This window comes from Dermacentor andersoni, chromosome 8, assembly GCF_023375885.2.
Source record: "Dermacentor andersoni chromosome 8, qqDerAnde1_hic_scaffold, whole genome shotgun sequence".
In the NCBI taxonomy this organism is placed as follows: domain Eukaryota; kingdom Metazoa; phylum Arthropoda; class Arachnida; order Ixodida; family Ixodidae; genus Dermacentor; species Dermacentor andersoni.
Window position 1 is genome coordinate 71,813,116 of NC_092821.1, and position 27,235 is coordinate 71,840,350.

The 27,235-nt window shown below is 46.5% G+C and overlaps 1 protein-coding gene across 1 annotated transcript in view; it reads right to left on the reverse strand.

Annotated features, from left to right (window-relative positions):
- Nucleotides 1-11,142: 11,142 nt before the first annotated feature.
- LOC129386823 (sodium-coupled monocarboxylate transporter 2-like) overlaps nt 11,143-27,235 on the reverse strand; it is a 28,171-nt gene continuing 12,078 nt past the window's right edge. Inside the window, exons 7-9 of the mRNA XM_055075073.1 lie at nt 17,836-17,939; nt 11,378-11,478; nt 11,143-11,285 (exon numbers count right to left, since the gene is read on the reverse strand). Coding sequence (XP_054931048.1) covers nt 11,199-11,285; nt 11,378-11,478; nt 17,836-17,939 — 292 coding nt within the window. The 3' untranslated portion in view covers nt 11,143-11,198. The remainder of the gene's footprint in view (nt 11,286-11,377; nt 11,479-17,835; nt 17,940-27,235) is intronic.

Below are 27,235 nucleotides of genomic sequence, written 5' to 3' on the forward strand. Positions count from 1 at the left end.
AGTTGGCAGTTTCATATGTAGTATATCGCATGTCATCCAAGGATGTTTTTACGCACTTTCTTTTTTCATAGATACAAATTTTGATAAACAATGCTGTACATAGGTCTTAAATTTCGCCCGTAATTTATCTACTGCCACAGCCCTATCATGAAAAAGGCAAAAAAAATCGGGGTTCGGATAATCAAAAAGGTCAACAGTACTGACATCATCCGCGTTTTTCCAATCATATATATTCGTGTGATTAATTTTTCTACGCGCGCTGACGACGACAGTGACAGACAACATTTGGTTGCCTTGTAGTCCGAAATTCCGTCAATAACTTCCCATGATATGCTCTCTACAGAAATGTTTTCACTGACAAACGTTCGATCTAGAATTGCGCTGCTCGTCGATGTGACATCCGCTGGTTACTGAATGATTTGCTTTAGGCCACTATTTAAGGCCATATCGAGTATCGCCTGAGCGCTTTCTTTATTGACAAAACCAGCATCGTACGACTCCCATTTTATACCTGGTAGATTGTAATCTCCGGTAAGGACAACCTTTTTGTCCTCTTGAAGGTGGCGGTTCATGAAATCAGATAAGATACGATAGATTTGGGCGAAAATTCGGTGCTCTCTATTTCTGCCAACATAAAAGGAATCGTGGAAAGGAAAACGCCGATCGTGATGCTCCAAAACAACGCTTCTGCGCCGGTAATTGTTGGTAGGGATGTCGTCTGAATGTCGTCCTTCACTAAAATTGCAATGCCACCGCCACGTGTACATCCATCTTAAAAAAGAAGTGCATAGATTGGGGGAGTGTGTTGTGGGTCAAGATACGCAATGACCGCCAAGTTTCACTAATAGTTGTGATATCATGTTCATGTTCAAGAATAAAAGCCTCAAGTTCTCAACTCTAAGCCACAAAGCAACTGTACTAATTCTCAGAAGCATAGAAAGCCGAGGTAAGGGAACTGATGCTGTGTACAGAAACTCAAAGAACTTTCCTTTCCAAAGGACCGTTCTTGCTTGTTTTTCTAATGTATGCTTAGTTTGCAGAGTGTGATCTTAACGAATATCTTCACTTGCCTCTTACAACAAAGCTATGTTTATACATTTTGTTTCAAAATACGGTATTGCTCCTAATGATACATATGAATCAAGTTTTCACATTCTAGTGTAAAGGTGGGACCATCAGTCATATTACTGTACTAGGCGAACTTCTTATCCCAAGAGAATATACCACACACGCACAAACACATAATGAAGGGATCCTTTTTAAGCCTTCCGTGTGAATTCTTTGTGCGCGGCGGCGATTTTGCCTTAGCAATAAATATTGAATTTCACCTTTTCTTGTCGCTTGAATATAGCATGTAATTTTCTAACACGCACTTTATCGTGGTGATTTATATTCAACACAATAGAATATGAGCTTAGGCGATGCGCAGACTATACTACTTATAATTTTATTGCGGGCCCTTTGTAAATTGGTAAAGTATGAATAGGTGTAAAGAGTGAAAACGACAATACTGCTTGTAATTACAAAAGCCCAAAGTCTATATTTCGCGCAAGGCTTTCACAGACTACATCGGAAAAGTGGAGGCACCACGCGGATTTCTTTCTCGGCATTCTCCCCTGGACATTCTTGCTGGTCCTGTCCACTCTCCTTTCTCTGGCCTCATTCGCCTTACTCAACCTGCGTCAAGGTAAACGTCTCACGAGTGACTTGGGTGGCGTAGTGCTCGCCATAATCGCCACCATCCTCTACTTCACCTCTCCTCTACCCGGTGACCACGCGCGCAGCTCCAGTGGCCGAGCGGTCATGGCTTTCTGAATGCTGGCGTGCTTCTGCCTGGCAACTTACACTAGGAGTCTTCTCACCGCTAGTCTCACGGCAAAGCCCACGTGGGAGGCCGACGACACCTTCGAAGAAATGTTGCCCAAGGTACGACAGGGGCGCTGGCTTCCTTGTGCAGAAAAAAACTCCTTCTTCTACGTCCTGCTCACCATGGCCACTGGTAACAGTAGCGATGTTGTCGATGTGATGGCATTATCCGCCAGACGATGGGGCCGCACCCGGCAGGACTTTACTGGAAACTTTGAGTCCTGTCTCAAAAGGACCAGAAGGGGAACGCACGTGCTCTTTTCCGAAGGTATTGATTTTTGCAGCTTTTCCATATTCAAGGAAACAATTGTACGGGGAGAAAAGCCCATTCGTAGCCTTATTGACGGCTTCCCGATCAGGAGGGGTTATTCGCTACGGGCTGAGCTCATTTCGCTGACTCACCGAATCTTTGAAACCGGTTGGGATATCAGAATGAGCAGATCACTCAATTGGAATTGTTCTGGAATTATCGAGAAAGACGAAGTAGGCTTTGGTGCTACACATTAGCTGTATCTTCACGGCGCGTTTTCTTTCTGTATCTTCACGGCCAGCTTTCTTGCCCTGCTTCTAGAATGTGTTCACAAACGACTCCTTGGCACGACAAAAACAATAAAATCGAGCCTGTGGTTGGCTCCGAAGAGGGATTCATGCGGACGTGTTCCAGTTAGAATTTCTCATAGGACAGGTCGCATAGGTCGGCGTATCGTTCTGCGCAGAGGGGGAATCCTAGAAAGAACAGGTGGATGTCCTATAATAGCTCCGATTGATACTGTGCCGCAAAAGACAGCAGAGCTACGGCAGCTTGCGAGAGTTGCAATGTAGCTCGAAATTTTTTGGGCTTTCTCTAGTATTGCTTTGGTAAAAAGGAATTAAACGTGTTGTTTCTCTGGTAACACTAATACTGTTCGCGACATTGATATCTACTCCAGTTGTCACATTAGTGCGCACAGGTCATATCTTAAATTGCACTGCATGCGGCAAATGTATCGTCCAAACAACAATGAGATACATAGTTGGGATCGGCAATCTTCCGATTTCTTAACCACAACCGTAACCACAAAACGCTCACACGTTAGAACTCTTTGTAAGTGAAAAATTCAAGCCAATCCTGATACTGGAAATTTTACTAGCAAAGGTATTCGGCCAACGCCAAAGAATACTTATGAACTAAAAATTTGCATTCAGTCCCAAAGCCCATATATACACAGAGTGTTTACGTTAGAATCGTTTGTAAGAACGAATTCCTCTCAATCTTCATGCTCACGTTATTATTAGCGAGAGCTTGGAACCAGTGAAAAGAAGCCTTTATGAGCGAACAGCTTCGCGGATACACTACCAAAAGAGCCAATTTCAAACACGTTTTAGTCCATAAGGGCTGGAACTTCCTTTGCCAGCCGCCTTCGGTAATGATACATGTGACGTCACAATTGGCTAATGTCCGTTATTACGGGCAAATGTAATGTGAAAACGTTTGCGTGAGTACAGAACCGATAAACTCAAAACTCTGAGCAAAATCTTCTATTTCAGCTCTAGTACGGCAGCATAACGAACTTATTTTACCACATTTGAGTAAACCACGACGGCACAAAATATATGTATTCTATCCAAACATGCGTAGTTGCCCATCTGCGTGACGTTCTGTAATTTGAATTTATTGTGACTGAGAGCCATGTGCTCTGTATATTGTCATATTTATTAGTACTACAAACTTCTAACACATACAAGAATAATAAACATTGATATTCTGCGACTACTGAGCTCGGCGCAATAAATATTTTGAACCTCATTGTGTGGCTCGAGAGTGTTTCCTTCCAACTAATCTATGAACTGAGATATTGTCCCTGAAATTTTCCCGCTGTGATTTACACTGATTATCAGTCAGGTGAGCCCAGTTTTAAGTTTGTCACGACTTTTTTTTCGGGGGGTTGGGAGTGCTGGTAAGTACAATCTGCCCCTTGAATACTACGTGTACTGTTCATTGTTTACAGCGCCAACCTGAGTAACCACCCCCGTATAAAAAAAACTTTCTGCAAAATATAACACTTTAATTCATTGGCAAATCAGTTCTCCGTAAATCCCGAAGGTGAAGGAAATGTCATGTAGGGAAAAATTGTCATCCGCCAGAATATAGCAGGACGCTACAAAGGAAACTCATACGAGTTTTTCAGCAAGAACGCTTCGAAATTGAGGAAAAATTCGTCCTGGGCCGGGATTCAAACCCTTGACGAACGCCTTTGCGGGGTGGTCGCTCTACCATCAGAGCTAACTAGGAGGCTAGCAGATCACGGCGAGAGGGCGAATTGATCGATGACTCGACTACATCGACAACTCGATTTTCACTTTCACTTTCATTCATTAACAGAAAATTTAGTGAGAATTTCAAGACACTGGATGTAGAAGACCAAAACACCGCAAGTTCTTGTGGTGCGGCTTCTTTTTGTACGCCCAGTGTCTTTCTTGCGCGATATTGCCAACTGACCCGCCTATGCAGACTATTGCACTTTAATTCAGATTTCTATATCACGTATATGTTGCTGCCGGTGGCCTTGCTGCACTTTAACAACCTAAAAATGAAGCTGTTCTTCTGAATTCTGAAGAGTCTTCCCTAGTGCTTCGACCTCCCGTCCACCATCGTGAAGGCTAACAGAGGTAGCGATAAGCCCCCTCCCTATATCGTCTGGCAGTGCAACTGCAGGGACTACCGCAAAAATCGGGGGCTCCTGCAGCAATACCTGGATGCCCTTACCCCACAACCACCACCATATGCTATTGCCCTCCAAGAAAAGTGCAGGACCACTAAACTGACTGATTTCACCGCCTACCGAACTCCGTCATACGACCCTATCACTACTTTGGCGTGAAGCAACGTCGCGGTCATTGTAGATGACTTAGATATAACGTCAGCCCCGCAAGTCCTCATCGAACTCATTCCCCCCGCCAAGGACTGGTACCTTAGGCCAGTCTGTTCATACTTAATGTCTACAGCAATCCGAAACTACAACATCAGCGACATCAGCTCTTCGCCATGGTCTTAGCTTGTAGCAGTGGACAGCCCCCACTCGTCGTGGAAGGCATCAATGCCCCAGTCACGGTAGGGGGCTATCCCATCGATTGCCGCAAGGGCAGGCTGCTCTGGATGGATGCACAAACTCTCTGGCGGTCCCGGCTTATCGATCTGTCAGGCCCCACCAGAGTAGGCAATGTCGTTACTTGTGACACAACCCCCCACCTTGCTTCCACCAATAATATTCCTTCAGCGTAACGGCTTAATACCACAGAAACCTTAAATAGCGATCACTAGGTTCTACACATCACAGTGGAGGCCGGTCTGAGTAAGCCCGCGCCAGAGACACCAAAAACCCTTATGGAATGGGCCCTCATCCGGGACGTGCGCTCTTGCCACTGCGACATCGAACCACCTCCTTCCCTGTCTACTAGAACAGCTACCCTCCTTGACGACCAATTCCGTTGCACGAAAACTGTCGTAGAGGAGACGCCTGCTTTTGGTGCCGACTCCTGGGAACTACACTTATCGGAAGGCTTGCATAAATTTCAATAAACATATGCTCGGAATAAGCTCAACTAAAGCTTGTAGAAACGGATCGCGCAACTCCGCAGCACTGTCGATGGTCTTGCGACCTATCTCAGACAAGAAAACTGGCATGTAATCTGCAACCGCATGGAACACCAGCGCAACATTCCAAGAACCTGGAATATACTATACAGCCTGCTAAGCCCGCAAACTAGCAGGACAGCCCAACGACAGGATTTGGCACGGCTCCTGCACACATACGCCGGCATCAGTTAGGAACTACTAGAGCATCTCTAAACACGCTATCTCGACCCACAACAGCGCAGCCAGCACCCTCCCTACCACGGTAGGCGAAACGACATCTAGACGTCCTCATCCAACAGGATAAGGTCAAAATGGCCTTCCTTTTTCTTTGCGTGGACTCGGCTCCGGGCCTGGACAACATTACTAACAAGACTTTCTGAAACCTTCACGACTACTTCATCCGTCAGATTACTACATGCTTTTGACGTAATAGTTTGGCGCAAGCTCGCACGATGGACAGAAGTAATTAAGAAAGTGAAACGAGAAGAAAGGGGGTTAACCGAAGGGCCCGATTTTTATTAGTGATATCAAAAGAAGCCAACAAATACTGACACCATGGACAACATAGGGGAAATTACTTGTGTTTATTAAATCAAAATAAACAAACGATAAATTAATGGAAATTAAAGTGGATGAAAAAACAACTTGCCGCAGGTAGGAACCGAACCCACAACCTTCGCATTTCGCGTGCTTTCTTCTCATTTATTACATAACGAGAGTCTCGAATCCGGCTACATTGATGCCTTCAGGTAGCAGTGTGGGTTTATTGACCTAGTTGCCTTCACCCAAAAAGACCACGTTCTCGTGACGCCTGCGGCAAAATGGACGTTCCGCGTCCGCCGCCAAGGTCCTTGAGTGGTGGCGCTGGCTAACACTCCCAGGGTTCTATATAGGACACACAAATACCCAAGAAAGTGAATGGGGAAACAGCACCGTGGTAGCTCAATTGGTAGAGCATCGCACGCGAAATGCGAGGGTAGTGGATTCGGTTCCCGCGTGCGGCAAGTTGTTTTTTCATCCACTTTAATTTACATTAATTTATCGTTTCTTTATTTTCATTTAATAAACACAAGTTTTCCCCTATGTTGTCCTCGGTGTCAGTGTTTGTTGGCTTCTTTGATATGACTAAGAAAGTGAAAGTGAGACAGCCATCCAATCGTAGCAATTGATACAAAGAAAACCCATACGGGTTCCTTGAAAGAAAGCCCTCGTTGTTGAAGAGAAATTCGGCCGTGATCAGGACGAATTTTTCTTCAACTATGAGGCTTTTCTTTTTGAGGCTCTCCGTGCATCCACACCCAACGCCCGCCTCACAGCGTTCGACCTACATAACTCCGTCGACGAAATGATAGAAGTTCCACGCATATCACTATACGAGCGTCTTGCATAGTCGCCTTCGGGTCACTCTGTCCTTGGTAACCTCGGGATCCTATACATTACCTAGTTAGCCCCCCCCCCCTCCTATTATGCATGCACTATAGATGTTGCCCCTTACCTCGAAACATGCATGCTCAATACAACACGGGTAGGCGACGGGCCTGGGCTCGGCAACGACAGTAGCGATATTCTTCCCTTCCGCATGTGGCCTATCCAGATGTGGCTGAGTACCCTCGGCAGGCAGCTATGGACATTACGGCCGTCACCCTGCCTTCGCGCTATGACGTCATCGCCGCTACGGCCCGCACCACTATACCAGAGGAGAGCGAAGAGGCCGCCATAGCGTTCGTATATGCCTACACACAAGCCAGTGTAATAATTAGTGATTCGAAGACACCAGTGCGCTATTTTCTGAAAGGTTTCATTTCTCATCCTTAAACACCCTTCCCGACCGGCAACGCATAGTACAGTTGATCTGAGCACCGGGCCCCTCCGGTCTCACTGGTAACGAAGCCGTTCGCAGCGCCGCCCGAGAATTCGTCCACCGAGCTCGCACGCCATTTCTGGCGGAAAGCGGCAATCAGCGCTCGAGTGAGTACCTCGCGGCCGCGAGGTCCTGAGTCAAGGGTTGATTGCGTAAATTGTTGCAACACATGTATTGCGAGACCTTACGCTTACAGGTTTGTAAGGCATCAGTTGAATATCCTTCGCTATTCTATTGACCAGCCCGTGTTCTTGGGTAACTACAAGCAGACTAGAAATCACTGGTAATATTTTAGCGATTTATTGAATCGTTGTGCCGAGCTGAGATGCGTTCTGTGGCGGTAACTTGTGGGTCAAAGGGCAGTACCATACACAGTGATCATTTTTTTGTGCTTTCCGGAATTTTAAAAAGTTAGCCTTTTGTAGAAAACATAATTCTAGTTTTGAGCTGTATTATCAAGAGAGGCCAACACTAACTGCGTGAGAAATCGAAACACATATTCAACTAAATACAAAAATCCCACTAATTATCTTCTGGATGAATTACCTTACGGCACATATTTCAATTTATGAAAAATTTATGAATTGTAGCCGGGGAGTTGCAGGGCGCGTCCGCTTGGGATGAATTTCCACAATGACACCGGTATGGAGATATGCGTCACCGCACTTGCCGTAAAAATGCACTCTTGTTCCAGGTACTTATTTAACAAAATGGTCTTTTATGCATTGAAGCAAAAACTCATGTGGAACGCCTATGTCTTTTGTTGCACCCTTTGGGAAACAATACCTCGAAACTGGTATGGCATGGTATGGTGCGGTACGGTAAAGCTTTGACGAAGTCCTGCAGATCGTGAGTCTTCACGAAGCGGGCCGCTCCCACGTGGGAAACGGAAGGCCGAGCCTCTCGGCGGCATCGTGGGCCTGCTGGACAGCCCAGAGTTGGTCAGCCAGAGGAGCGCTGCGGAGAACCGCCTCCCATCTGGCCGAGCTGTTATCGATGATAGAGCTGAGCGGGCACACCGCCAGAGCATGTGGTCTAGCATGGCTATTTCTCCACAATCGTGGCAGGTAGCATTGCGGTAAGTATCCGGATAGATTTTATGTAAGAGCGACGGATTCGGATACGTATTCGCTTGTAGTAGACGGAGCATTAATGTTTGCGCTCTATTGATCCGCGGATGAGGAACAAAGTAGGTTCTATGGCTGAGATAGTAGTGTATAGTAATCTCGTTGGTTGTAAGTGGAGGGCGTGTCCCTGTCCCCTGGGGAGTCGGCTTCCGATTGGTCAAGGGTAGAGGGGTGGGCAAGTTCACGCGCAACCCCGTGAGCCGCCTCTTTGAGGTTGGGAGCAGCACCCTTTATCTGACCCTAATCTGCGGGAAACCAATAAATGAAGTAGTGACTGATTGCCTTGCCCCCAAGAAGTCTGAGGGCCTGTTTGGAAATGGTGCCTTTTTCAAATGCTCTGACTGCAAACCTTGAATCACTATGGATCACATCCCGTGAGCTATCCAGCAGGGCTAGTGCAATAGCCATTTGTTCAGCTATTTCGGTGTCCCTCGTCCGAACCGAGGCAGCATTGGTGATTAATTGCCGACCATCGACAGTGACGTTGGTGAATGCCCGACGTCCCTTACTAGAAGTGGCACCCACAAAGCTAACCTGTCGCTGATCACTGTGTATAAGGCTAAGGAGGTTGGCTGCCCTTGCCCTCCTTCTACCGCGATTATGATCGGGGTGCATGTTGCTAGGTATGGGCGCGACCGTAATGTTCTCACGAATCGACGGAGGAAGGTAAGAAAACTCCTCCGCTACTCTATCGGGGTGGTATCCGAGTTCCAGCAATATGGATCTCCCTGCCTTCATTGTAGTGAGGCGAGTTAGCTGTGCGCGCTCCTGGGCCTCTTCAATCTCTTCGAAAGTATTATGAATGCCAAGCTGCATGAGGCGCTCTGTACAAGTGTATGCGGGTAACCCGAGAATCCGCTCAATGTTCCTAAACAGTGCATTCAATTTATCCCGCTCTGTCTGTTTCCATTGATGCATGGCTGCCACGTTTGTAAAGTGGCACAGAACGAAGGCATGCATTAGTCTAATGAGGTTATCCTCCTTGAGTCCGTGATGCCGATTTGATACCCTCCGAACTAAACGAACAGCACTTTCAGTTTTAGCAAATAGCTTGCGTACAGTCTTGCTATTTGTACCCCCTGACTCAACGATCATGCCCAAGACCTTGATTGAATCAACTCTGGGCATGCGGCAACCGTTTCTTGTATATAGGTTAGTGTCTCTGTCTTCTAACGAAGGTAACGAATTCTAACGAATTCGGCTCCGCGCGAATTCTGAACGAGATGGTGTGCATGCAGTGGGATTAGGAACTTTCCGATGTCGGCATGAGTGATAAAATATGAATAATATGTCTCAATGTTCTGCGCATGTAACCAGGCTAAAAAAAATTTAACATTTCTCTACGCGACGAGAGCATGGCGCACACCCTAAAAGTGTGCCAGATTGGGTTAGTTGAGATGCCATTATGTTTCATTCAATTATGCAAGAGTGTGCTCGTGTTGGTAGTCACCGGCGTCCCTATCGCGAGAAGTGCGGTGCTGGCGTGCGCCTTTAGCTATTGCAATTATTTTGCATATCGTTTCCCCTACGCTTGCATATATATTTCTTTTTATTATTATCTCGCACATTTTTGCGTCGGTTTTCTTGCTTGAAACACCGATTTCTTGACACGTCCATTATGCTGTACAATTTATTGGTAATATGTATGAACACCAGCATTTCCACATAAATCTTCTCTCGTCGTCTTCTTGCACTTCGCGTTATTTCTAACCAATTAGAGCAAATAAAATTTTTCCTCCTCCTCCTCCTCCGATATACCACTCACTCTCTGGCCTTCGATGACAACTTAAGCCACAGGCCTGTTAAATCTGCATGGCTAATTGGCTCTTTTGTGAAAGCTCGCGCAAAGAAGCAATTGGTGTTCGCGAATTTCAATAACCTTTTATGTCAGCGGTCATTGAAAGCGGACCTCTGGCTGCGGTGCTACTGCAGTCTTTTGGCGTTAAACAGGTGTCCACTGTGAAATGTAGGGGCTCATTCCGTGTTTTCATCCTCAAAAGAGGTCGCGGAGTCAGTCCTTAAAAATAATATTCTCAATTGTTCACTGACCATACCGCCTCCACAGTCGCGTAACTCCGCGGGGAACCCTTGCTCACGTTGAGTGAGATCATTGCGGGCATTCAAGACGGGCATTTACCCTCCCGCACCGCGCCTTATGCAGGGCCCGGGCGGTCACCCTTCGACATTTGCAAGGCCGTGAGTATCCTCGCCTCGCGGTTCTTCATGCTATATACCCTGAAAAATATCCCCGTTCAGAATATCTTGCCTGTGGACTAACGGAAACATTGGACCGCGTGCTGTGGGAGTGTCAAGCGATCGGATCTACCTTCACCGAGGATAGGTGGGCTGCGCTCTTGGGCAGCCCCGAACTCAACGACCAAACCCTGGCTGTCCAGAGTGCCCGCGATCGGGCCGTCAAGTTCAGCTTGTCGGTCCCTACGTGGGACTAGCCGGGTGGCGCGGGGTCTCCCCTGCGTCTCCTCTGGGGCGAATTAAAGTTCACTCACTCACTCACTCACTCACTCACTCACTCACTCACTCACTCACTCACTCACTCACTCACTCACTCACTCACTCACTCACTCACTCACTCACTCACTCACTCACTCACTCATTCACCCATATTTAAGTAAGCACCGGGTTCTCATGGGACGTCTTTGTATGGACGAATTAACACTTTTATTTTTATTCGTCTTTCAAAGAGCTTCTTTAACATGAATAATTTTACCTATACATGGCTCTCTGCTTTAACCGTCAGGAGGTCCAGAGCTTCTGCGTTAGAATTGTGCTCATTGATCTTCGATGTCCTCCTTTCCTGAAAGAACAGAACCGTTGTGAGGGAACTTGAATTGCCTGACCTAAATATAATTCATTTCTTCGAGCAGTACATGCAGCAAGAATGGCTACCTCGAGTTGCGATCCATCACGGAGGTGCGTTCGTTTTCGCCATATTCTCACGAGTAAATCACTGCATAACTCCGGCTGCTCCTTTTTATTCCACATTTCTCCTAGAATAATAAAGCATTCGCACCCCGTAAATTCTCCCAATGTTTCTACAAACGCTACAAGCGGATCCTGCAACACGTTGCTAATCGCTGGCTATTCCAACTTTAATTTATAAAACGTGTAATAGTAATTCACTCTTCCCTACCCTGAAACAATAGCGCCTATGTTTGCATCAATGTTAATGTTTTACTTAAACAATGCAGGAATGAGAATCGCAAATGAAGCAGGGAAAGGAGTTGTTCTGTCTTTTATCATCAATTTCAGTTGTGCTTCGCGGCGCAAAAGCATCAACGACAACGTAGTACACCAACCAGCCTCGCCGTCATCATAGCTAGATTTCCACATTGAAATTTGTTTCCGATAAGAAATGAAGGAAAAGAAACTTCACATTGAAGCGTTCCCAAAGGTGGCTTTAAGGTGTCCGACGCCCGGTAATAAAGATGGCAAGTGAGGCACACCACCGTGCACAAGCACTTATATTACTGGCAAAAAAAAGAGGAATTTACGACGACACATATAACATTGATGAGGTCACTAATCTGCTTCTTATACTTGAACAAACACTATTGGATCCATCTTGCAATGGAATTCATCAAAACACGACAGCGAAATGTGTATTCTTAAAGCAGTTGCTGCTTTATTGCACATTTGCAGATACAAGACTACAATGCACACAGTCTTTCATTAATTATTGTTTCGCTCCAACAGTGAAACAACGACGTCTATACCAAGAACGCGAGCCCTGTCCTGCTGCGCAGCGTAAACAGCACCCTCAAGCTACCAGGCATAATAAATATGCCTGATGCGATGGTGAGTGCTTATGTTGTGAAAGTACGCCGTTATCGCTCCCACGGTATCGCTCGCAAGCGCCCATACAGGGCATCAAAGGTGAGCAGACGGCCGAAAACAGTGTGAGCTGCCATGGCGCCATCGAGTGGTGATGGTTGTCGCGGCGGAAAATATGCAGAAACTCCGGTGCAGTTGTCGAAGTATGTGTAGGCATTGTGCCACTTGCTCCTCGTTTTACCGCGATTGACGAAGCAGTAGACGGTTCAATAAACGTATGCTTTATTAGCCTTGAATTCTGTTTTGGCTGTTGATCTTACCCGTATAAACCCTTATGAACCCTCATCAGTCGTTACCAAGCTTATATCGGACTCAATCCAGCGGTTATTGGTCGTTATCAACGTTACCCGACTCGATTCAACCCTTGTCAGCTGTTATCGGTCGTTATCAGCCCTACCGCAATTGCTCAAACCCGCATCAATTTTTATCTGCCCTTATCAAACATATCCGACATGATCAGACCCATATCAAGCCCTGTCGATTGTTATCGACCTTGCCGAACTTGACCCTAACATTATCAAGCCTTATCGGTCATTACCAACCTTAACGGAATAAGGCGACCTTACATACCTCACGAACCTATCCTATAAAACTTATCGGACATGATCCAATCCTGGTTAACCTTTATCGGTTCTCATCAACCTTATCACAGTTGATCCGACCTATATCAACGCTTATCGGTCCTAATCAACCTTATCAAAATCGCTCTGACAATCATGAGCCCTGATCGCTATTTAGCACCTCATTTATCATTGTCTAACCATTATTAACGCCTAACCATTATCAACCGCGATCACACCCATGTAACCCCTCATCATTACTCATCAACTCATTGACTTCTTATCTGTCTAGGTTGCGCGTGAACCCAGGCAACGCGGTAGGAGACGTTCGTATTGTTCAGATATATTCACGCCTGCGCGTGTGGTTGTTTAGCCCAGGCTGGCGATATTTCTTGCACTGGACTAGACTTTATTGATGTCTTTATTGCACACTTGCGCGTGCTTGTCTTACCTTTGAATGTATTTTGACTCACCTTAAAATTTTGTGGTGTGTAGTTTTTCTTGTATTGCTCATCATCCTGCTCTCATGTAATAACCAAAAAAGCTACACAGATTCAGATTTTTTCCTAATGAGTAGTATTCTTTGGCTTGGCTGCTAGGGTTTGCTTTTGTTTCTCAAATTTCCGTCTGCCAACCCCAAAACTACAAGTTGGCCCCGGGCCCAGATTGTACTTGGCTCACCCCCATATTAAAGCCCCTTCATAGACGTTTCCGCCGACCAGGTTCAGTACCGCCAACCTACCCTCCTCCTCCACGCTCCTCTCCCACTCATACCCTTAGCTTCCGGCGCCAAGCGGAACTTAAGTATTTCAGCTTCCTATTCCGAATGAAAGTGACGCTATGTTTTTTACCGTTGTTTACTTTCGCGTCAATGGAGAGGCTTTAACTGCACCAGCTGCGGTTTGAACTATTAATGGGATTCCATCCAAGACCCCCGCCTAATGTAATCGGCGACCTGGTCGTGTTCGCCACTTCGCGTCAACCTGCGACGGGTTGTGCCACGAGACACAACAGTGGAATGTAATGTCGCGGGAATCTCCTCGATTTCCTCCGGAAGGTGATACTTTCCCGGCCGTTTTCGCCGAGAGGCGCCGGGGCGAGCGATTTCCGGCACCCCGGACACATGCAGCAGCCGATGATGCAGCCCCGGCCCATGGCTCTCCGCGCTTTATCAGCGAAAGCGGACGACAGGCAAAGCGTGCGGGCGCAGCGTACGCACAACAAACGCGCAGGTGCACACGGATGACGCTTGGTGGAGTGGCTAGAGCATGGTGTAACATCTTACACCATGGGCTGGAGCGAGCTACTCAGATTAGCGCCGGCTGCTAAGCACGCGCGGGCGTCTCACCATCGGCAGACAAAGCGGAAATTCCCGAAGCTCAACTCCAGGAAGTGGAAACGCCGGAACCGGAAATTTTGAAACTGGAAATGGCGGAGCCAGATTTGGTGTGAGGGGAAAAGGCGGCGCACATCAATCGCTACTTAAGAAAGCGGCGGTGGCGCGTGGATGGAGGGGTTTTACCCCATATCAGCCTTTAAAGGCCAACAGCAACGAAGTTCTCGACCGCGTAAAAAGCCTAGCTTCAGATAATTTAGACATACAGTAGCCTCTGTGCAAAATGTTACACTTGAAACGCAGCTCAATCCGTCACAAAGAGCTCGCAAAAATCGAAGTTTTTGATACCAAAACTGAAAAAAAAAAAACTACGCGGCGGAAGTGACGTCACCCGGCGGAAGTAACGTACAGTGAAGAATGTAGAGAACCAGCGCCTGTGCTGTCTGTTTCCTTGCTTGTATTTCGTACAGGTGTATCAATGATCGGGTCCTGCAGTGCGGTGTGACAAGGTTGTTGCGCCCCCGCAATGTTCTTTTAATGCGAACTATTCTCCGAGTCCAGCCGGTTGTCTATATCTGGTTCTCTACGTTCGACAGTAGGCCCTCGATGCGTTCTGCCTGTGCTCGAAGAAGAACATATTGGGGTGGCCAAGGCTAACGCGTGGCGTAGTTACGCTAAATTGGCGAAAATTGGACGCTCTGCAGTTTTGTGTGGTTGGCGCGGGAATAGCAGATGTCCTATCGCACGCCGCAGCAACTGAAACAGCGTGCATCGCGCGCTAGCTTGGCTGACCAGCAGCATGGTGTTCGGGTTCGCTGAAGCGAGCGCGTTGCGCTTGCGCCTTCGACAAACAAATAAGCGCTCGCTCGACGCGCACTTGACCACTAGCGCTGCGGCAACAAGTGATCGCTGCGCTGCTGCCGGTCACGTTTAAAGCGGAGGATAAATTTTTAGCGATCTTAGCGTCTCCGGCATCAGGTATCCTACTTCGCCGGCCTGGCACGCTGAAAGTAAAGCCCCTCCATACACGTTTCCGCCGACCAGGTTAAGTACCACCAACCTGCCCTCCTCAACCACGCTCCTCTCCACACTCACCCCCTTACCTTCCGGCGTCGAGCGGAACTTACGTAGCTGCTGCTTCCTGTTCCAAGTGGAAGTGACGCTATGTTTTTTAGTGTTGTTTACTTTCGCGTCGATGGAGAGGCTTTAATTGCACCAGCTGCGATTGAAACTGAATTCGATTCCATCCAAGAACCGCCGCCTATTGTAACCAGCGATCTCCTGGTGTTCGCTGCTTCGCGTCAACCTGGACGGGCTGTGACACGAGCGACAACGTACAGTGGAATGTAGTGCCTGGGCAGATCATATTCTGGTGCTAGCTCAGTGTACAGAGATTCCAGTAGCCCAGAATAGAGCTTTATGTATAGTATTTATAGATATTTAAGGGAGCGTACGACACCGAAGACAGGTATTGCTATGAGATATTCTCAAGCACGAAGGCAAACATGATGATTTCTTGGAGCTGCTGAGGGACATATATAGAGCCAACTGAGTCAAAATTCCACGGGAAGGCCGAAACTTTAATGAAGTTCTGGAAATTCACCAAAGAGTGGAGCAATGATGCCCCTTCTCTCCACCGTTGTGCATGCTTTGTACTAAGGGCGTAGAAAGACAGCTGGAAAACAGTCAATTAGGATTTCATTTATGATTAACGCGTGATGGGAAAATGGTGTAACAGAACGTCTCTGCACTGATGTATGCGGATGACACAGTGTTACTGACGGACAATGCAAGGGATTCACAGACACTGGTCATATGAGTGGCAACACAACGGCAAATATAGGCCTTATATTTAGGACAGAGAAATCGCGAATGTTGTCTTTAATGAAGAGTCGAGTAGCTACGTGGTGTTGATTCAACAGTCAGTCTTTCCCATAGTCAAGGATCATAAATGCGTCGCAGTATACATAAACGAAAAAAAGGCTTACGCAAGCACCCACCAAAATAAGCTGAAAATAAAAGGGAAGCGGAATGCAGCAAAAATGAAACATAGGGAACATTGGGGCCACAATATATATGAGGTAGTTAATAGAATCTGAAAAGGAGTCATAGTGCCAGCGCTGACGTTCGCAAATGCCATTCTGTCCATAAAATTGCATACATTGCCGGGGTTGGAAGTTAACCAAATATGGGTGCGCCGGTTGGCTTTGAGAGCCCACGGCAAAGCCGCAAATGAGGCAGTGCAAGGGGACGTGGGTTGGGCCCCATTTGAAGTCAGAGAAGCGCAGATCAAAATTAGTTTTGCAGAAAGACTCGGTAACATGGACCTAAATAAATGAGCGGCTAAAATTCACAAATATCTGTATCTAAAAATTGGGAACACAGAATGTAGGAAGAGGTCAAGAAAGTTGGCAATCATGTACCGGGTAATTGAAAGTGTAGAGAGGCAACTAGAAGGTAATCAGAAAGAAAGTGAGAGAAACAGAGACAGCGAAGAGGATGAAAAAAAATTAAGGCGAAGAAGACCATGGATGGTGACAAGAATGAGAAAAGAGAAATTCGAGGGAAAAAGCTGTACAATAGCCCGAAAGGAAACGCCTCGTTATATGAGGCTCGAGCTGGTTGCTTAAGGACAAACAAGCCTGAGAAAATATTCGCAATTCGATGAGGCATGTGTATGCTGCACCAAAAACCCACACAGCACATTCTAATGGAAGGCGAAGGGATTCACCCAGTGGGACCAGTACGTAACGCACAAGTTCCAGAAGTATAAACTGGAAGTATAGAAGTATAAACTGGTCAGCAGCCGAGGTAAGCAAGAGGCGTTAGAGTATTGGAGGAAAAAAAACAGCGAAGAGACTGATACGAGCGGACCATTACAGCTGTAGGCAGCGGTACATTGTTGATGCAGAAAAGTAAAGAAATGTGTTCAAGAATGCTCCAAGGAAAAGCATTGATAGCATACCTGAGTAATTGAAGGATGCTTGGTAGCGATTTGTCCCTGCCCCGTTTCAACGGGGATGTCAATAATCCATCATCATCATCGTCATCAAAGACAGAGCTAACACTGCAGTAACCAAATGGGTTCTACTTTGCTGCTGGTGTAAATTTTCGGCAGCAACACCATTACGCCGCTGCCGAAAATTTACACCAGCAATAAAATAGAATACACTTGGTTACTGGAATATTAGCTATCTGTATAGTTGAGCTCTCCGCCACCTGGGGGATGCACCATCCACGGAATTCACGTTTGCGCCTCCACTCATCCGGTGAAACGCCCCGTCCGCTTTCGTTTACCCGAACATCGGACGCGCTAAAGCTCTAATATCGGTGGGCATTTCTTTCCCCTCAGTATATTCAGCATTAAAGGGACGTCAGCAAAACGTTCGCAATTATTTTTATATAGTGTGCTGCAATAAACGCAGTCTAAAAGTTGGCTCCTTAGGTGGACTTTCTTAGGGACTATGTGTATACACGAGTTCAGTAGAGATAAGGTTAGCCTTGCTTAAGTCCCTGTTTACTTAAACAAAAAGTGAAACGATGCGAATAAACCAGTTCCTAGACGTATGAAAGAAAAACACATTTACTTGTTGAGATCAAACGAATATAAACATTACCTGTCAAGGCGCTAACCAATACACCAATGGCAATTGTTGCGAAAACGCCAAAGAAGCTGCTCCAATGATATGACATCCGCAACAAGTAAAACGACTCTTCGGATCTGAAAGAAGAAATAGAACATTTCATCTCACACTGCAAGCTCTTCTGTCGTAAAAAGGGGTTGCTTCTAGGTCGCGTGAGAGGGGGCTTCCCTGATGAACTTGTCGAACACTTAGTCATCCCGGAAGGAGCGTCGATAGCGAGCAAAGAAGTGTCCTGCGTTCTTCTCACATTCTTCTTTTTTTTTTTGACAGACAGGACTGATTAACACGTGATGAGAAATTTTGAGTGGGAAAGAACACTCATGTGTAGTGATTGCGAGCAAGGTCTACCAGGCCAACCCCGCCTGTAGCAATACCACCACAGAGAGAATAAAAGGTCGAAAAGCCGAAAATAATCGCGCCTACTGTAACAGGGAAACGGGACACGATATATACGTTTTAGATCGCACCGAGGCACTAATCCTCTGTCATGCGGCGGCACCTACTTAATCTCACAAAGCAGAAACACCATTCCATGTCTTGAAACTGCAGAAGGAGCGAGAAACTTATTTAAATGAAATGGGATATGTTGGCAGCTATAACATCGCTGGCTTCTCCGCGGACAATATATTTTTCAATGGTCAGTGGACGATAACATGAGGCGCTACAGAATAAAACTTTAATGAGTTCTCTGTCATAGCATCAGGCTATGGACAGTACATGCGTAAAAGAAACAGTGAAATCCTGTTTGAGTAAAATAATAGTATAGCAATTATTTACTAAGTAATAATTTGCCTGAACTACCCACAACTGAAGGCTAGGATACCAAAAGCGCTTACTGTGGGCGTTGCGTTCACGTTCTGACGCTTAAATCAGAGTTTGAAGATATCAAAATAAGCTTAACAAAACTGATACTTTGGGCTCAGAAGTGAAAAACTGGCAGAAAGGCCTGTACGTGAATGCAGATCTGTTGCTGAGTCTCCTGTAACACTGCAGCGGTACCAGATATAGGTCAAATTTATTTCATTTTGACCACCCTGGATTCCTTTAAAGTGCACCCGACACATCGCACACTAGCGTTTTTGCATTCCGCCTCCAGCAATATGGGGCCGGTGAGGCCGGGCTTGAACGCTTGAGCTAGAACTCAGCTCTGCACCGCCATATCCACTGTGCTACCGTGCGGTGTGCCCGCTCAGATATTAAATCTAGCTCTTTGATTCTGCTGCTTACTTTTCTACAGAAATGGGCCATCAATATTAAAGTAAATAATCATAGCGATAATAGTGGCTTTCAGGCGCATATATATAACACATCTTTAGATCATGTCGTACATCAAGTATGGAACTAAACGTAAATTCGAGCGCAGCTTTCCGCTGTTTCACCTTTTTGATACATTGAGGCAAAACATTCGAGCAAGACATGTATATACAGTTACAGACAACTTTTTATTCTTGACACATATTCCTTGTTCAAGAATCACTCCACTCCCAGTTCTTCATTGTCATGAAGGAAGCTTTGTGTTCGGAGAAATAGATGGATATATTGCTAGGGAACAGTGTTTACAATGACGAAGAGGCGAGCAGGGAGAAGACGAGGACGACGATTAAAGGCTAGCACGGGCTGTTGCCTCTTGGCCAAGTGCGGCGTATTGACTTGTAAATATACTTGTATATAGCTTTTCGTCGGCGTCTTCCTACGTAACATATCTGGTGGAGGTGGACGTTCCCTGTACCTCATCACGGAGCTTCGCAGTGGACGGTACGTCGAGGCTTCCTTCATGGCTCCCGGCGACGACAACTCGACTCCGCCGGCTTCGACACCTGCTGCCACTTCGACGACCTACATCACTCTCAGCGCTACCCGTGATCCTTGCGTATTCTCCGGCAAAGATGGGGAAGACGTCGATGACTGGATCAGCCTGTAATAACCGGTGGGACCCTACTATCATACTCGCCAACGTAGTCTTTTACCTCGGTGGCACACCTCGAGTTTGGTTTCGGACGCACGAAGATGAGCTCACCAGTTGGGGTTCGCTTAAGCGAATGCTCCGAGACTTGTTCGGCAACCCATACGGTCACCAACTTGCCGCGCAGAAGGCGTTATCCGGCCGCGTGTAAACGTCAACGGAGCCCTACGTCACGTACATTCACGACGTCATTGCTCTGTGCCGCAAAGTTGCCGCACACATGACTGAGTCTGACAAGGTCTCCCACATCCTCAAAGGCATTGCCGATGACGCCTTCAACTTGCTCGTATTTAGCAACGTGGCGACGGTGGATACTGTTATAAAAGAGTGCCGCCGCCTGGAACTCGCTAAAAGCCAACGTATCGATCAGCAGTTTGCCCGTTTGCCCAACACCCCAGCGACATCTTCCTGTGCCGACGCTTCTCGTCCCAACAACACTGGCGATATTACCAAGATCGTCCGGCGTGAGATTGAGGCCGCCTATCCGGCTGCCTTCGACTCCAGCCCCTCCAACGCACCTGCAGTCACAGTTTCCCTCATCCAGGCAGTTGTCCGCCAGGAATTCGCAAACATGGGTCTTCACACCATCTGCTCGGCCCATCGCCCTGATAACCACCCTGCTTCATCGATTCCGCCCCGTCCCGCATCTTATTACCCACCACGTTTCCGCAACCCATTTGAATGGCGCACTGCTGACGACAAGCCCATTTGTTTTCACTGCCGTCGAATCGGGCACATTTGTCGGCACTGTCGCAGTCGCTGGAGTTCCCCGACCCGGTCTGCTTATACTGACTACTCTGGCCCCTCAGGTGGCCCTTCTCGCCCCTATGTCCCACGCTGCGATAATGCCGCCACTGATTCTCCTGCGCCGAACCGCCCTTATTCTCGTTCGCCTTCGCCCCAACGACGACAATCTCGCTCTCCCCAGCCCAGTCGCTCTTTTTCGCCGACTCCCTTCGGACGCCGCTCCCAGCTGGAAAACTAGACGATGCAGCGCCTCGAGGTGACGTTGCATTGCGCCCTACGTCGCCAAATCCTCTACTGACGTTGCCCACTCATCTGAACCTTCTTGACGTGAAGTCGACGGTGTTTCAGTATCTGCTCCTATAGACACTAGGGGGCATTTGTTGGTAATGAGCGCTGACTTTCGCAACCGCATGAAGAAAATAATCACGCCTGCCACGACGCCTGTTGTCCGTGTACAGGGGCTGTTCTGCCAATGGCAGAACAGCCCCTGTAATTGGTATGTGTGCCACCCGCGTCTCCTTCACCGATCGCTCCACTATCGTGCTATCTACAGTAATCGCCCACTGTCCCCACGACATCATCCTCGGCTTAGACTTCCTCTCCGCACATTCTGCTCTCATCGATTGTTCCGCTAGTACTCACCGCCTTGACTTGCCTGTTCTGGATCCCGCTGAACCATACCCCAGACACCTCAGTTCCGCCGACTTCGTTCACTTGCCACCTTCGGCACTGACTTACGTTGACATAGTGTCATCCCCACCAGTGCCCGACGGTCACTACATTGTGGCTCCTATGCAAGATGTCCTACTTACATACGGGATCGCAGTACCTCATACAGTTTTATCTGTCGCGGCGAATTGCGTCTGCCTGCCAGTGGTCAATTTTGGCTTGACGACACAAGTGCTGCCACGCGGGATGTCTCTGGCCCAGCTTTGCTTATTCGAGGATCACTCAGTAGCATCTATTGCAGTAGACGGCCATTCAGCTGATCCTCCCCTACCATCGCAGTCGGCAACTTGTACCATCGCCGACTTACAGAAAATGATTGCGCCCGACATGCCGTCCGAGCACGCTCGTGAGCTCTACCGCGTTCTGTTTTCCTACCACAATATTTTTTTACTTTAAGAATCGTCCTTTGGCCCAAACTACAGCTGTTAAACATCGCATTAATACCGGCGATGCCCCTCCTATTCATCGCCCCCCGTATCGAGTGGCACCCCGTATGATTGTCATGAAGGAAGCTTTGTGTTCGGAGAAATAGATGGATATATTGCTACGGAACAGTGTTTACAATGACGAAGAGGCGAGCAGGGAGAAGACGACGACGACGATTAGAGGCTAGCGCGGGCTGTTGCCTCTTGGCAAAGTGCGGCGTATTGCCTTGTAAATATACTTGTATATAGCTTTTTGTCGGCGTCTTCCTAAGTAACAATATGCTCTACTTGCGGCACCAATGCCTGGTTCGGGGTAGTGGCTAATGGTGGCGGATATGGGTTTCGGCTTGTGCAGCAACACATCCTCAAGATCAGCCGCCACCGAGCTGGCGCTCTGATTGCGCCGCACAGGGTTGGCATTGGAGGAGGGGCGAAGAGAACAAGGCTCGCGCCGTGCGCGAAAGATGGCGCCAGGAGCGCGCGCAGCTTAAAACCCCTTAGCGCAGCTAGAGCAGCGCACTGGCCCCGGCTACGGAGTGGCCTACGGGTAGGCCAACTGGAAAGCTGGGGGTCAGCCGGCCGACTTCAAATCATAGGGTAGGCCTACTTAAAATCGGAGGTCGGCAAGCTTGAAATTTGGAAGTGGGCCAACTTAAATTTTGGAGTGAGCCAAATTAAATTTGAGGGTGGGCAAAGACGAATTCAGGGGTGAGATAACTTGAGAGCTTCCTTTTTCGGGCGTCGGCTACAGAACCTACAAGCGCACCGCGCTCGTCCGTTCACCACAACGCCACCAAAAGAACTGCAGTGAAAGTGTCGCGCATTCTTCTCACATTTCTGAGAGAGGCAGGTCTGATGTTCACATGGTGACAAATTTGGCGCAGAAAGAGACGTTCAGCCAGAGCGATTGCCGGCCAGGTCTGCCAGGCTAACTCCGCCTGTATTCATCATCATCACCACCACCACCATATTACAATGTGACTAAATGTATTTGTTTCGATACTAATTACGGAAATGAAAGAAAACGCTTAAGGCTTCAAGGCAAAGGGACCAGCACCCGTACGTTCATACGTATGCTATGTGATCGCGCTGCACACCTTTGCAGGTGTGGTTTTAATGCCGTGCATAGTATAGGCTCAATATCAGCTCCCTCGGCAACGGGTGCCTTCTAAGGTGCTGCTCGATGTCGTCGACCGCCAATCAAAGACTAAACGAGCATTCTCTTCGTATAGGATCACTGCCGAGGACACGGAGTACTAGGATGACAGCCAGTAACAAATAAATGCCGAGATAAGCAATTGCTACCGACACTCTCAAATTATAACAGAGTAAATTCACTGCGTAACATCCACATCTGCAAGTTTTGCTGCTTATCACACTGTGATATCGTGTCGGCGCTCATCGCTACCTCTGGCTTCTTCTCAGCTTAGTAAACACTATAATGTGTTGCACCAGGCGAAGAGTTCGTTTTGCAGTTTCAGGCGGCCGGGGGGGGGGGGGGGGGCATTCCACCACAGGCGAAATGCACAAAGTTGCGTGCACGTCAATTTTGGCATCCGGTGATAAATTACAGGTTGGTGACGTCGGGACCTAGAGCCCCTAACTACGCTGTCTCTCGTACCCCAAGTGAAGTTGAAGTTGAGGTTTATTTTCTTTCAAAGATGAAAGAGGGAACTGCGACAAAAGGCGGTAAAGCCTGACGAGGTCACAGTTCCCCAAAACAGCCAATACAGCAGTGAGCAACACAGAAATAAATATTAACATAGTATGATAGTGAAAAATACATTGCATCAAAACAACATTGCATCAAATACATTGCATCATAGTATGATAGTGAACAAACTACATTTCATGAAACGACAATATTACCGTGAAAAAATATTACTTTTAATACAAAGACAGTGCACCATAAATCAAAGGCAGTGTATAAACATGGCATGAGGTCGATAAAGAAAACACACACATAAACAACTTGATACGAAAACAAGAGACGCTTCGCTAAGTGAAAAACTGACATCATATTGAGTCAGTGCTAATTAGTAACTTTTTTATGTCTTTTTTAAATTTGTTCTTAGAGAGATCAAACATGACGCTTAAAGATGGGTTATTGAGAACAACTGTAATTTGGTAATCGAGCTTTTGTTTGCCGTAATTTGTCCTCGTTTTAGGGACCAAGTTTCTGTGTTGCCGAAGGGGATATTTAGAAGGAGGGCGGTTTGGAGCAATGAAATACAAACGATTACGATGGATGTACTGTAACAGGCGATATGTGTAAACATGGTTTGCTTTAAGTAAATTATGCTTATGATAGAGTGGTAATGTTGGTAGGTTTTCGGGCCTACCATGGTAACCCTCAATAGCCCGCAATGCCTTCTTTTGTAAAAGCAATAACTTCTGTAAGTTACTTATTGTTGTAGTGCCCCAGACCAGTGCACAATAGGACAATTTGGAAAAAAATAGTGCATAGTATATGGACACCTTTAGGGAAACTGGCAAGAGATCGCTGATCCGGTAAAGACAACCTACAGTTTTACTAAGGTCCGTAATAAGTTTTGAAATATGTGAGTTCCATGATAAGTGCTCATTAAACCAGACACCAAGAAATTTCTGAGTTGTTACCTGTTGCAGTTTTGTGTTGGCGTATATTAGGTTAAGTGTGTAATGAACTGAGGCATTAATGGGTCTGAAAATTATGTACCTCGTTTTTGACAAGTTTAAACTGAACTTATTCGCCTGCATCCAAGCGTATAATTTTACCAAATAAGCGTTCACGATAGTTTCTAATTCCGGCAGAGTGCGTGATGTGAAAAAAATATTTGTATCGTCAGCGTACATAACCAAATCTGGGGAATCAGGTATGTTACAGATGTCATTTATATACAATAAGAACAAAAGTGGACCTAATATAGACCCCTGCGGAACCCCTTGGGTAATGCGCAAACGGTCCGAAACAAAATTATTCCATTTAACGTATTGTATTCTGTTATTTAAGTAACTTTTCAGCAAGTTTAGAGCTATTCCGCGTATACCGTAACTGTTCAGCTTACTCAAAAGAATTTCATGCTGTACGCAGTCAAAAGCTTTCCGGAGGTCTAAGAACAGACCGAGAGTGTATGCTCTGGATTCAATGTTGTCAATGATTTTTTCTTTAACGGCGAGTAGTGCTTGCTCAGAAGATTTATTTTTCAAAAAACCATACTGAGAAGGGTTAATAATGTTATGTAGGCTAAAGAACTTTTCTAATCTACTATTAATAGCTCCTTCAAATACCTTCGATAACACTGATAACACGGAGATGGGACGATAGTTTGTGATTTCATTTCTATTTCCTCCTTTATATATAGGACAAACACGAGCAATCTTCAATTCATCTGGGAACGTACCACTTGTAAACATCAAATTTATAATATACGCTAGAACCTCGCATATTAATGCAGACACATACTTCAACGGTATTGCTTTGATGTCGTCATGGCCTGCTGAGACATTGTTTTTTATTTTCCCAATGTAGGTAGCTACTTCTTGTGGGATCACAGGCAGCAACGAAATAGAGTTAGGTAAAGTGATAATAAGGTTGCATACGGGAGCATTAGACAGAGCTTGATCTAATGCAGGCTTGCCAGCTTCAATGAAGAAATGGTTTATTGTGTTAGCTAATTGAGTTCCGTGAGCTTGGGAATTAGATGCAGCGATTTCCGAGTGGTCCCTGCACTTGTGTTTGTTTATTAGTTCGTTTATCTCACTCCAAACTTTCTTGCGATCATTATAAATTCTGGAGAACCTGTGGCTGCTTATAGACCAGTCAACAACACCACGATGCTCAGCGCCAACGCTTCCGTTAATCTAACAGCCTCGTAAGAACACACGCTCCAGTGCACGTCAGAATACTCAGCATTCTTGCTGGTTTCGGATCAAATTGGTTCAAGTTTCAGAGTAGCCACTGCACATATAGTGCGATGCCAAGGAGAAGAGGGGGATTACCCAACTGGCGCCCGACGCCCTTCTGTAAACATGTGAATGCGGCCTCACACTGCGCAGCGATTTGCGGCTGAAGAATAAAAGTTCGCTAACATTCCGAACAATTTCTGGATGTTGGAAAACGCCATCAGCGTACGTTTATGTTCACTGCAGGACGAAGGCCTCAGCTAGGGGCCTCTAATTACCCCTGGCTCGGGCAAACTGACTCCAAGTTATGCCTGCGAATTTCCTGATTTCATTGGTCCACCTCATTTTCTTCTGTCCTTGACAGCACTTATCTTGCCCATGAATCACGCAGCCTGCCCACCTCCTATTTTTCCTCTTAATATGAAATAACCACTACCCCCGTTTGCTCACTGATCCACACGGCTCTCTTCCTCTCTCTTAGCGTTACGCCTAAAAAATTTCGTTCCATCGATTGCTCGAGCGCTCAACTTATTCCCATGCTTCATTGTTAACCTCCAAGTTTCTGCCCTATACCACAGTACCCGAAGTATAGAATGATTGTACACTTCTTTTTAACGACAGGGGTGAGCTCCCCCTCAGGATTTGTTAACGCAGGCCGTGTGCACTCCAACCCATTTTTATTCTTCTGCAAATTTCCGTTTCGTGATCAGAATTCTCTGAGAGTAATTCACGCAGATAATCTTACTCCTCTGCACACTCTAGAGGGTGACTGCCGATCATGAATTGTTGTTCAATGGACAGGCCATTCAACATTACCGTTGTTTTCTGCATGTTATTCTGCATATTATTCTTCAACCTACTCTTCCACTTTCTTCGTTAAGGTCCTCAATCGATTGTTGCGATGTGTCCCCCCCGTTGCTGAGCAGGAAAATGCCATCGCCAAGCCGGAAGTCGTTGAGATATTCGCCATTGATTATCGCTTTTAATCCTTCCCTGTCTAATAGCTGGAATAGTTCTTCTTAGCATGCAATGATTATAATTGGAAACATTGTGTCTCCTTGCCGTACCGCTTTCTCGATAAGTGTGTTTCCACTTTTCTTGCAGATAATTAAACATGTAAAGCCGGAACTATCACTGAGGCATAGTCAAAGCCTGAAAAGCTGCGGATACGTGCGCTGTCGCTGAACGTAAATATGGAAGTTACACATAAATAAAATAATTCTTGAGTTGTCAGCCTCATGCTGCAAAGTACCACGGCCTTGATGTGAAGTTCATTCAGTCCTTCTGTACAATCCACACCGTAAGTTCCCTTTGTGAACTCCGCGTCCCTGATCTTCTTGTAGACGCGTTGCCTTTACAGAGCTGATTTTTTTTCGAAAGCCTTTTTTGAATAGCTTCATGCTAATTACCCAGCAAGAGCTAAAACAGTCTTTTGTCATGCGTTTGACTAATGCGAATTACAGGAAATGCAAAAACAGTCTATCTATTCCTTAAATTCCGCCACGCACATAACCTTCTTTACCTCTTTGCTTTTGATGGTTATTTTCGAGGTAGCCACTACATTTTTTCATGCTATAATTGTAACTACTGAGATATGGCTTTTAGACTGTAATATTTGTTTGGT